Source organism: Lagopus leucura, unplaced genomic scaffold (assembly GCF_019238085.1).
Source record: "Lagopus leucura isolate 7727_CA_CO unplaced genomic scaffold, USGS_WTPT01 Super-Scaffold_702, whole genome shotgun sequence".
NCBI lineage: Eukaryota > Metazoa > Chordata > Aves > Galliformes > Phasianidae > Lagopus > Lagopus leucura.
Genome location: NW_024962254.1, coordinates 11,235,303 through 11,248,757, shown reverse-complemented (window position 1 = coordinate 11,248,757; position 13,455 = coordinate 11,235,303). Strand labels below are relative to the sequence as shown.

The following is a 13,455-nucleotide window of genomic DNA, read 5'->3' as shown; positions in this document are numbered from 1 at the left end:
TAAAAAGAAAAATGTCATATTAAGAACAGAAGAGAGAAGAAAACAGTCAACAGCTACAGAGCCAACTCTCTAGTTTAACCGTTCAGTGATTCTCACAGAGACAACACTCTAAAGGAATAGTGGGTTCTATTATTTTCATCAGTCAATTTGAAAGACAGCACAATGTGGAACTGCTTCAAGTAATTTGAAATAATGTTTTATATAGTTACTCCAGAAAGAGTTTTATACATATGATCACAAATGAAATAAAAACTTCCTGTAAAGTAAACAGGTGAAACAGGAATAGAAACTGCAACCAAGTGCAGCTAGAAGGAGTGAATACAAAAAGGCTGCAGATTCAATTGCAACCTGCAAGTCTCATCCTGAGCTAGTGAAAAACAAAAGAATAAGGGGCAATTAAAGATGCAGTGACTAGAGCTTAGAACGAAGCAGCTTGTCAGACATTTAGCACCTGAACTTCAGGAAGAAGTGACCAGAATCAGCCAACCTGCTTTACTGTGTGAGCTACAGCCCCTAGGACAGCAAAGGGAAGAGACAGGGTGGCTTGCTTCTCTGCTGAACAGGTCCATGTGCCCTGAGACACCGGAAAATGCTAAGCAAAAGTTCCAACAGCACCAACCGCTGTGCTGCAAAGGATGTGAGCAGCACACATAAGCTCCAGGAGCTCCTTAGATAATCTCCACTGGAAGAATGATAGCACTTAGGCTGCCTACATTTACCAACTTAAGGCAAAGTTGGAGCTACAGAACATGATGCAAGAAAGGATGTCCATGTAGCAGCTCTCAATAAGCTGAATGTGACACTACTGGACCAGGAAATGCATCTTGTCCTTCTTCCCTTTTTACTCAGAATCCTACACTGTCTAGAGCCAGGAGCATGCCTTTTGCTTTTTGTATCTTACCCTCTTACTCCTTGAAAACAGACAACGATAGGGGCTTGTAGGGGAAAAATGAAGAGTCTTCTCCTGCTGTTACCTAATTCTGTAACTCCAGCAGAAGTCTGTGCTACGCTTCAGAAGTTCCAGGACTCAAATCCTGTTATTAAACAAGATGGAAGTTTAATTACAGTTGAAAGGAAAGGGGAACAAAAGGTTATAAAATTAAAACTGCCCACAGAATTACCTGAAAAAGGCAATCTAAGTCAAAAGCAAACTACTCAGCTTATAAAAATTAAGTACCCAGAAGCTGAAGAATATAAATTTTCATTTGGTTAAAAAGGCTCTCTTTATGACGTAGTCTCCAATTATATCATCCTGGTCCCAGAGTTCCTGCCTCATGCAGTTCACAGCCAAACTGTGTCACAGGTAACCTCACACACATACAGAAGTTTCTAACTTCAACTGGACACTCAGGTATAATATTACTAACATCCCTTCAGCACATTCAACTGGCTTTTCCCGCTCACAACACACCAACAGTACTTCCATAGGTCTCTTCCACTAACACGTAACTTGGGGAATAATCCATTTTATTCCAATAAACCAGATCACTGAATTGCCTATTAATGCCCTTTATCTAACTAAAAGCGCATTTCAAACAGCAACATCACAAAATACCCATAACTTCAGTGTATACTTCATATTCACCAATAAATACCTGCAGGCATTTAATTATATTATTTGTTAACAGAACCTAAAACAGAACTGAAGATCAAGCTTCTAAATTCCCATTCAGGTACTCACTGAAGTATTTTCTAAGTATTTTACCTACTGAAGAACAAATGTAAGGATTTCAAATTCAGAACAGGTCATGGAGATGTTTTTCAAGCAAGGGGAATATTTTGCTTATGAAATTAAACTACAAGTTTGGAGACTGAAAAAAAAAGGACATAGCTAACTGAATTCTACTGACTTAAGAACGTATTCAAGTCAGAACCAGTGGGGAGAAAACACAGTCATCAGCCATTTTGACTGATTATGCAATTGGGCAATTTTCAAGACAAACAGGAAAAAGAATGTGATTTTCTATCATTTCCAACACAATATTTAATCAAAGGAAAGCAGGAAAACATCTTGTTTCAAGTGACAGGAAAAACAGAGGTTTTCATTTTTCTATAATTCTCAGTTATCCAGTACTTACTGAGGACGTGACTGCACAAATTTGCACTCTAGAAAATATGCTTATCAGTGGGATCTGATAGAAGCAGAATTATTTTCACACTTCATGAGTTTCTGATGATCCAGGCAGACACAGCTCTTTTAAAATACCTTGAATTCAAAGGCAGAGAGCTTCGTTCATCTATTAGAGTTAAGACTTATCAGATTTTCTGATGCATCCTGTTCCTTACCTTCCAGGAATATGGAAAACATTTAAATAAGGGGCTCTGCACCCACACAGTGAAGGCTGCAAAGACCTCACAGGCAGACAAGGAACAAACAAGTCTTTGTTTCTAAAAGAGGGGGATTTGAAGGAGGAGGAGGAGGGGCAGACAAGTTTTAAAAAAAAAAAAGGGAAGGGGGGGGAGCACGGGCAACTTAAGACAGTAAAAAAGATCTCGCAGTCCTATAATATGGCTTAGATTTACATTCTGCAGAATGCAGTCAATCGTAATAGCTGCAATCTGCTTTTGGGAACAGGTTAAGAATTAGCAATTTTCAAACGTTAACACAATATCCCAACTCAACTCAGCAGGCAAACACTTGTACCATACTGTAGCAGATAATACTTGACAGTTACTGAAAGGAGTTTAGGCCACTGTCTATATCCTTAATGTAAAAAAACAACAGAGAGAAATAATTACCAGGCATTGGTGCTAGAGAGAAAAGGCCAGCACACTGGTAACAACTCCGACATAAAAGGCTAATTCTCACCCAAGATCTCATGCCAATTTCAATCATGTCCCAGGGCAGTGACAGTCTGTATTAACACAGTACCTTTCCTCTATGCAGAATTACATGCAATGGCTGCTGCAGAGCTCCCTTGTGGTTAACAGACACAGCTGAATATTTGGTTTTCCTTTTGTATTTATCATTCCAGTCACGAAAACTAAAACTAGTTTTTATCTCTAAATGTAAAGACTCTCACATTCATTTAAGCAAACAATAAAAAAAATCTTACCATCTGGACAAGCTGTGAAATTTACTGTCCTTAAGTCAGAATCAGTATTTTTGCTGAAGGAACTGGAGAAGAGCACTTCTCCCCTTCAGGTTCACTTGGAAGTTACACAGTTTTTTTTGTGGATCACTTTTAGCCATGGTCAGGTTTTTGAATGATGTGAGATTGCTCCACTACAACAGAGGTAAAAATCAACCTGTTTTCAAACTGGAAAGAGCTGTGACAAAAAAAATCACCATTGGGATTTATAAGAATGACTCGTGAAAGAAATTCAAGCTGCTCTCTTTTTAGAGATACTTCATAGAATGGCCTGGGTTGATAAGGACCACAATGATCATCTAGTTTCAATCTCCCTGCCACGTGCAGGGTCACCAACCACCAGACCAGGCTGCCCAGAGCCACATCATGATCACACTATGATGAAAACACACTCAGACATGAGGTTTGGATTTTGGGTGGTCCTGCATGGAGTCAGGAGTTGGACTCGATAAAGATCCTTGTGGGTCCTTTCCAATGTGGAGCATCCTATGATTCCATGATTCTAAGAAGTATTCACATACTCCAGAGTTGGACTACCAGTTAAGATAAAAGCAGATGAAAACGTCATCTATTACAGAAGTGTGTCCAAGTTGTGGATTGGTAATTCTGTTTATTATTTGTGTTCAAATAAAATTAATATTTTTCAGTTTCTTCTTCTATCAATACAGTGCCACTGATAAAAAGTACAAATTGCAGTTCTTTTGTTCTCTTTTGATAAAAATCTTAGAAGTCTCTTTATATCCTGAAATGCAGAAGTGCACCAGTTTGATTGATTTAGCACCACAAAGATCTCCAGGCTGACTGTTAGCCCACTAGGAACTAAATGGAGTAAACTGCTGTTGTTCATGGATCTAGCTCTCTTCCCACAACAGCAGTATTTATGATACACTTTCGCTCAACTCCTATCAGATTCAGAACTGAAATATTCCACCCTCTGGCCCAAAGAGCAAATCTAAACAAGATTCATCAGTAGCATAAATAGCTATAAGAAACTTCTGCTCAGTACACACAAGTGATGTTTTCCATTCTTTAAAAATTAAAATTATTTTCCTAATATTTGACCTTATTTTTAAATCTACATACCAAATGAAACTTGACAGCACAATTATTAGTACTGTGGAAGAACTGCTTGGGACACACTGCATAGGACACATGATGAGGAGACCTCAGCTAATACCATTTAAGTTGAATGTATGAAACCCTGAAGACAGCATGTAGTGCAGGACTCTCAGCTGATCAAAGTCCATCCCTTTCAACTGAAGATGTGGCAAGGAGTATTTAATCAAAGCTGGTCTGCATTTTAGACCAAAGTTCAATCAGCAAAGAATATACAAACAGGCGGCGAACAGTTTCATTTCTCACTTTCCATATAATACTTGCTGGGTTAATTAAAACAAAAGACAAGCTTTCATGTAACTTCTGGCAAAATTATATGGCTTTTTTTTTTTTTTTTTTTTTTTTTTAAATGCAGGTTTCCTTCAAATCATCTGTTCGCTGTTTGAAGTGCACATACCCTGTGTAAAACATGTAGAACCATCTACACCTTTTTTTTTCCCTAAATCTCCACCATAAAACTTTCCTGTAAAAAAGAAACTGAAATCGTGTTTCAACAAGATTGAATTCAAAGAGGGAAAGAAGAAAGCTGACAGTTCTTTGAATTTTAGATTATATATGATTAGATATAGAGTATATAATTATTGTGTATATATACACTTAGATCACAGATAATGAGTGATCTGTTCAAAATGATGCATCTTCCATTTCTAACACTGTGTTCATTAACAGAGATATGCAAACTGCAGTGCTCAAAGAATATAGTAGGAGAAAAGACCTTATTAGGAGTACAGTTTTCTTTTACTGTCATAGCTGTTCTAGTTACAACAGTGGAGGTACACTTTATATACTTTATTTATGCTTGCATAAAGATATTGTTACCAACAAATCTCTCTTCAAACAGGCTTGAATAATTCTGAGGAAAAAGAAGAAGCAAGTACAAACTTATGTAAACCTAATGCCCTGAGAAATCCTCAATGAAAGGGTTCTCATTTTCATTTTTATTAGTATATGAAATACTCTACATCAGCTAGTTCATACAATAGTAGGGGGCAGATTTAATGATATATTCAGTGAACTGTAGTCAGGGAAGATATCTAAATACATACATACTGCTTTTGAATAAAACAAGATTTCATTTTCTGATATGTGATAAACTAACAACCACTGACAATCACTACCATTTTAGAAGGGCAGCATCTTCAAAACAAAGGGGTGCTTACCAGTGAAGGTTCATCTGCCTTTGCAGATTCACATATGCTTACTTTGACAGAAGACACTAATTCAGTGAAAACTGATATTGCTCAGAATGAATACATTCTGACATGCATCACAAAGCAAGTAAGTCTTTCCCCATCCTAAGTGATGTCCTTAAATTGTTCTTCTGGAAAACATAAGTATGGAACAATCTAATAACAACAGCCCTTTCAGATGAGTAACATCCATTCTGTGTTAGTGACAGGGCACATAAAGAGGTTATGTCACTGAATTTGCAGATCAAAACCAACTGTGGCTCACGTTCTGCTTTTGTATGAAAATAGAAGGCGGAGCTCAAACTCAAAATCTGAAAGGCCACTGTGATCAGATGAAGGGTTTGGGCATCTTTCTGACCAATGGCCACAAGAAGCATGGCAGCAGGAGTTCTTAACCTTGACAATCATAGACAAGACAAGCCTATAAGAAAAAACACGTACTAGACAACGTGTTAGACAAGTAAGGGATAAGACAATAGCATTATGGAATACTTTTATTTTCTGTCAGCAATTCTTCGTAGTTCTTCTTTGTTTTAAAGATACAATGTTCTTCCATTACAAAAGAAAGAAGCAGAAAATGCCGATGTGTATACTGTATACTCTGACCTTAATCATCACTACTATTCCTTTTCCTACTTCAGTAGTTTAATCAGCTACTGGATACAGAGCCCCTGTGGCACTTTCCATAATGATGTTAAGAACCATCTTGCTATCCCTTCCCCCTCATCCAAAATTCATAGAGATCTCCATAAATTATTATCACGATCCTTAAGTGGGAGCGATAAAAATGTTGAGGCAAAGATTTCAATCTGAGGTCACACAATAATCCATTTGGCAGCTCTGACATATAAAAACCAAAAGAAAGGAGACTGGGATACCTAACACGAATTTGATCACTGGCAACAAACCTCTAAAACTGAAGTTCAGAATAGAACAACCATAAAATTGAAGGAATATTGTGTTTTACTTAAACTCCTGGAGACAGACTTGCCTAACTACCCTCATGGAGTACTACTATTCAAATTAAGATTTGTGTCAACCCAAGAGACAGACAAATCAACTGCCAGTTTCCAGTGTTTTTCCACTTCAAGTTTACCATCTCATTTTTCAAACTAGGTACCCTCCAAAGGCAAATTATTTTTACTTGTGCTTCAAAAAAACAGTCCTACCATCTGCAAGCTGAAGTAACAGTTTAAAATCCCTTTAACGGGATTTGATACTAAAGCCAATTCTTGGAAACCTGTAGCAATAAAGCTGAATGATTCCAAACTTCCAAGTGGTTCTAGGAAATTTAATTTTATAGAAAAAGCAGATGTTCATCTACTTCACCCGTTCCAGCAACTAAGAATGCCTGCCTAGCTTCATACTGAGACATTCTTTAACTACCAAGAAAACCTATCAGCATCATCTGGAAGGCCTACAAAAAACATCAGGATCTATGAAGAATGACCAGTGGACAACAGTGGAAGCTGGTAAAAGGCAAAGCTGCACAATATACAAGATTGATCTGGCCAGTTCCCTTAAAGAAACAACCTTATAAGTAGTAACATGAAGCCCCTTTCTAAGAGGCCTACAAAGACACTGAGAAAGGTTGGTCAGCATGTTTGTACCAGATGCTCCCCTAGTACAAAGAATGCTGCCAACACAGGCCTGAGGAAGCCCTTGCCCATCCCCCTTCCTTTGATCCCATTAATCTTTTTATGATTGTCTATGCTTGGCAGGAGAAGACCCTCCTTTAAAATCTAGGAAGGGACTAAATATGAGAGCTTGTCATTTCTTGTACCTCAAAATTATTCTGATGCCAAATACATACACCTGGAAGACCAACATCTGAGCCACAAGACTTTAGAGTAGGTTAAGCGGTGCAGCTGACGACGTCAAGCCCACTTTGATCCAAGACTTGGGTCTGACAGATTTGAAGTTCTTATCTCCTACTTGGAGAAGTTAGATTTTAGACCAGCCTGCTGCATAGCAGGATATTCTCACCAAAACTCTTATCTGATCCACTAGTCTTAAAAGACTGCTTCAGAAATCATATCAGTGATATCATTTTATTTCTGTTTTAAACACATGAATCCAATATCCAGATTCTCTTCAGCAGTTAAATCCATAGGTGTGTCTGCCTAAAACAATTCCTTCAAACTTGGTCCTCCTTCCTCCCTCTTTTTTTAAGCCACTTTATGGAAAATTGCTAGCACTGCTTTTGAAAGGAGTATATGCACACCTACTAGGGAAAATAAGGATGAATACAAAGTTGCCATCTGATGATGCACATACAGAGAAATAAGAATGGTCTCCCTGGACCTAGGAATTCAGAATCAGAAAAGGCAAAGACTCTTCAAACCCTGTTTCTGAATACTGAAACAGAAGAGTGTGTTTGCCCATACCATTCAACAGCTTTGTTTTCAATGGTTCTTCAGATGAGTGAAAGTGGCACTATCAAATGAAACATCTTTTTTTCCCTCATTTTCAATTAGTGTTAGTATGATAATGATCAAAACCTTTAGAAATACAAAGCCGAAGTCACCCATGTTTCCTTCAGGAAGCATTAGTAGTAAAAAAAATAAAATAAAAATAAAAAAATTTAAATCCAAGCCCATACATTAAAACACACTGATAGAAAAAAAATGATGATGTAGGGATGAGGATTTTCAACATACATTGAGCACTGAAAAGTAAACTCCTGAGTCATTCATCTTCTATTTGGGGTCACAGCACATATCAGTTGAGATCTCTATGAGGGAAATAAACGCAAGCCTCGGTACGTTAGCTCTGTCAAACTGATTTTTCTTCCTTACTGGAGTAGCTTAAGAAGGTCACAAGTGCGAAAACATCAGGAATAAGATTTTCCATTTTGTTGGCTCAAATGACAAAAACATAAACCACAATACAATGTGTACGACTTCAGATTTCAAGGAAAACTCCTTCAAGCTCAACAGCAGCTAGCAGCTTGTCTCTATTTGCCGTCACTCCAGATCAGAAGAGCTCACATGCTTTTTTTTTTTTTTTTTTCCTCCTTTCCTGCCCCTTTTCAGTTACACTTGAGCTCTTTGACTGAAAAGGTCTGGAACAGATTAAAAGTCCGACCACAGAATAAAGAGCCTTGGCATGTACTCAAGTCTGTCTGGGATACACATACACAGTGGGCCCAAAAAGGGAAGCTATGCAGCAAGAAACCCTTATGCAGTCTTTTGGATATTTCTAACTTCTTACAGTTTAACTGCACAGCACATTTGATGGAGTTTCAGTATGTACAAAACAGGTTCCTTTCACCCTTATGGTTAGGCTGTGCCATTTACAGGACGGGAATATAGTTCTGAGAAGCAGGATCCATCTCATTCATGACTTTTGTCAATTAAAGTCTCTTCCCCTCACTCCTTTTTAATTCCAGCTGGTATGTCCGGCTCATCATTTGAAACTGCAACGTAATGCTAAGAAAAGCAAAATGCTTATCTTGCAAGACTACTTAAGTAAATATAATTGACCTGATCATTTTGAATGCAAAAGGCAACACCGATTTTCAAAGTGACTGCTTCCTTTTCAGCCTTATTCACATATTATGTAATTGTGAAGTTGCAAGTTACCCACACGCTCCTCTTGCAACACGCAAACAGGTCTGCAGCTCTGACTGCTCTTAAAGCCAACATGGACATTTGCCAAAGTTGACAACCTTCAGTGTAAGCCCCACCTTTGGCTCAAGTTGCACAGCGGTTCAACCTGTCTACAAACTGGAGAGCAGTTTATAAACAAAGTGTGACAATCCAGTGTTTACTCTAAGAGCAAAGGGATGTCTAATGTGAGCGCTGAAGCCTACAAAACAAAGGAGCTGAAGCTGCTAACAACCATTTCAGAAAAACAAAGACAAAAACAAAACAAAACAACCTAAAAACCAGAAAAGTGACTGTTGAGTTTTGCAGCTCTGTGTTTATATGGCATTCATGGAGTTAATGCCTCTCCCAAAAGGGGCCCACAGTTGTTGTTAGGTCAACCCCTGTAAAGCTTCAAAGGCTTTGTATCCCCTCAGCCTGACCTACTCAGTGATCTGCACACTGTTTTCATTTAGTTGCACTCAGTCCAAAACTAAAGCTTGAAAACCACAATGATCTCTTTTTTTTTTTTTTCCCCTCTCTCTTTTCTTTTTTTTAACCCCTACTATTTCTTCCACGTCTCTGGAAAAATAACTAAAATCCAAAAGAGATGAAAATAGTAAGCTATTGGAGAAACAAATTAAGGGAAAATTAATGCATTCAATAAAGCTTACATACGGAGGTCATGACTTTAAACAAAAACTGAAGTTGTAATACTACCTTAAATACATCAGAACAACTACTTGGACTAAGAAACCAGTTGAGAGTTTATATGCTGCTGGTATTTCTATTCAGCAGTGCCAATATTTTATTGAAGTGCTTGCAGCTCTGCTTTTTCATACAGATCAAAAAATTGCAAAAAGTTGGTACCGGTTCTGCTTTGTTAAAAACTCACATCCAAACCTTGTGATCCCTAATTTCAGTTACTGTTTCTATTTTCAGTAATAGCAGTCTAATTAAAATATTTGTTACCTTACAAAAAGAGGATTAAAGTAGAAACCACTCAACACTTCCTTCTTCATGGTTTAAAACAAAGTATCATCACGATCATCACTGTGACAAGCTGGAATTATAAGCTGGTATATGTTTCAAGTGTATTTAAATAGAATGAATTATTATTTAACAATGTCCTTGTTAGGGTAGCACAAAGGAAAGTATTTATTTATTTGGGAATTAAAAATCTCTTCTGTTGCAAATATTTGCAAGTCTTTGGGAAGAATGAGCTTGGCTGAAACTGTGTTCACCCACTAAAAGGAACGTGTTTAGATAAATCATTTCTGAAGGCCACCAGTTTAGGACCTGTATGGATCATACGGCAAAATCCCAACCGCCAACATTAGAAACTTTGGTGACATATTCCTACAGGATGTATACTAATTCCTCTTTATGTTTCCTCTTAAAAAAAGGATTTAAATAAGGCCTATGTTTCAAATTAGAATACGTACTTCATATTATATTATAGTATAGTATATATACTGCACTATAAAGAGTTTTCAAACTATGACTGCAAAATTAAAGCTAAGTGAACTGAAGTGAATCAAAAACTCTGAAGTGAGATGAACTTTTACCAAAGCGTGGGTCAAGCCTTGGGTCTAGCCAAGATGTTGTCTTGTTCTTATGGTTTATGTAGTAAATTTCTCCATCCTGGGTCATAGCTTGTTCCCATCCATCGGGGAGTGGGCCTGCAATATAGAAGGAAGGAGTTCATGGTGGACTCTTGTTTGCTCCAGCTGAAATCGATCTACAAAAAATCCCAACATTTTACATATATAACAGTAAATGAAACAAAAAAGTTTCAGGTTTATGTCTAGCATTTCTACGATAAGGACAAAGAAGTGGCGGGTGGAAAATCAAAGAACAAAAAGCACTTCTATCATTATTCTGATTTAGGATTTGGAGTTTTATCTTATAATTTATGTCTTTTTGTATGCTTCTGACACTTCCTTTTGCTATGACATTACAGTACAAAACCAGCAATAAGTCAAGCCTGCCAGAATGAAACCAGCACCAGAAAAAAAGAATAAGCACAGAGATATCCCACCTTGTGCGGGAAAGTTTATCTAGTGATTGAGAGCAGCAGCAGCAAGAACACGACAAGACTCTGAAGTACTATTTCTCTGACTTTTCACAAACAGTTAAAAATAAATAAATGAAAGTGACGAGCCTCAATTGCACTTCATACCGTAAGTTGCGATGAAAGCGTAAGGCTTAAGCAAACAAAAACACAAGCCTGAAGAACAGGAGGCAAAAAAGCAACGAAATAGTAAAGGTAAGCACATCAGAAGCAGACAAGACAAAGTGCCAGGACCAGCAGTGCTATCTCTCTATGAGCAGGAAGGCACACTCAGGGACACCTACATTTAGAAAACGGTGAAGGGTGAAGGGCAATACATCGTGGCAAAGTACTGGAGCCCAATGCTAATGTCTAAATACAGAGTGCTAAAGTGTTTCCATTACATTACAAAAGCAGCTTTGGAGAAAACAATCTTTTGCTCCTGTGCTGTTCAGAAACCACTCATTCCTGTCTCTATGTGATCACACACCTCCATCTGTATTACACTTAGAATAAATAGTATTTTCTCAGCTACGTTCATCCCATTTTGTCAGGCAGTTGCTTTAAAAATACATGTTTTAGAATCGAAAAGATATGTACTTTAAAAATACCTGAATTAGAGGCAGGAAAATCTTGCCTGAACTCCTTTACATTTAAATATGATCTTCAGATGACACAGCAAAAAGATTCATTACAAATGTTAAGAATGTAAAAGAAATTAGAACAGCATCTGTTCCGGGACACCATCATATTTCAGCCTCTCTTCTCACTTTTCCTCAGCATGATGTAACAACACACTACCAAAAGCCATCTGTCTGCCTGATTTAGACCAACAGACCATTCTGCACAACATAATGTTTGTGTTTATTTATGTCTTAAAATTTCACACACGAGATTCAAAGTACATACACCCAAAAATTAAAATAAATGCCTGGAATATCTACTACATCCATGTTCAAATTACATCAGCTCTTCGCCTGCCACATTGTTCTACACTCAAATTACTGCTGAAGATTTTCATTGCTTGAAGCCTTGGGGGGCAGGGACTAGATTTGTTTGGTTAATCTCAAAAGATGTTCCCGAAGGAATGTTTTAAAACAAAATAAATTAAAAGAGCAAAATCATCATTGCATTCCAGTAATACCCCAAGGCACAACAAGGACAAGAATTTCTTACTGTAGTCTTTGGCCCAAGAAATCCCCTGCATAATACATTTCTATCTCTAACTCTTTCATTTTGGCCCAGAACGCTATGCCTTTCTCTAGCACTCCACAATCGGAGCCACAGGCTGTCAAGTGAGGAAAAACAGCGCCCTAGCCATTGAATATTCCCTGCCTGCCCCTCCTGCTCACAAAGCTTTAAAGGCTGCGTACAAGTAACAGCGGTACCTCCGCTTTTAGGCCAGTAAGCAGAACAGCAAGAGTGACAACCCTGAAAAATTCATAAACCCTAACACATCCTCAGTATAGCAGGATCCTGGGCTAGGTTACCGTACTCACAAAGCAGCCGACTGCACCATCAGATGCTATTTTATAAAATACACAGGCACACAGTGACAGGCCACACATGATCCAAGTGCAGAAGCTGATGCAGGACCAACATTTTTTGCTGACCACTAAGCCCAACACCCTTGCCATGTGGGCAGACCTTCTCACTACCATTCTCCCTGGAGTCCTTCAAAGCCACAAACCCCTAGGAGATGAAACTCAGCAAGAAAATCTCTTTTGAAATGCAAAGCCAAAAAAAAAAACCAAACAAAAAAAACAGCTGGCTCTAGGAAAAACACAACTACCCTTGGGGTGTGGGTCCTGCTGAACACTGAGTGAAGTGTATTCTGGTCCTGCATGTTTCTTTGCAGCAAATAAGAATAAAATGCCTTTGAAGCCGGATGCCAGGAGCTGATCAGTCCACCTACCTTCTGGAAGAACACTGCTTATTAGATTCAATGATCTGATGACTAGTAGCTTCCCAGAAACCAATGCAGGCAAGGTTCTCTGTCTGCTGTAGGTCTCCCTGCTCACCTGGCTGCTACAGCAGCTACGCTTCCTCCTTGCTAAGTTCCACCAACTGCTGCAGAAATAGAATGTTTTTCCTAGAAAATTTTTGGCATTAGGCACTATGCTGCTTTCTTCCCTAGCTGGTAATATGCTCCTATTTCTCTGCTGTTGTCGCTACATGTTATAATGGTAAAACTACATGTTTCTGCTGTTGTCCCTACATGTTGAAAACTGATTAGTTTTCTAATCGTCTTCTGCAATTTGTTCAGTTTTGTGAGCAGTTATGATACCAAAGATTGTCAAGACAAGCTCAGCATTACAGGCAAGTAACAGAAGAAAAACGAAAAACCATGATGAAGAGTAGCAGACAGAACACAGCACACAGAACATCTAGGAAAATTCCTGCATCTCCATGTTTAC

General features: G+C 38.2%; 1 protein-coding gene across 4 annotated transcripts in view; it reads right to left on the bottom strand.

Annotated features, from left to right (window-relative positions):
• YAP1 (Yes1 associated transcriptional regulator) overlaps positions 1-13,455 on the bottom strand; it is an 84,353-nt gene that overhangs the window by 20,950 nt on the left and 49,948 nt on the right. For all 4 annotated transcript variants that reach the window (XM_042862463.1, XM_042862465.1, XM_042862464.1 and 1 more), the window contains exon 4: positions 10,554-10,667. In XM_042862463.1, coding sequence (XP_042718397.1) covers positions 10,554-10,667 — 114 coding nt within the window. The remainder of the gene's footprint in view (positions 1-10,553; positions 10,668-13,455) is intronic.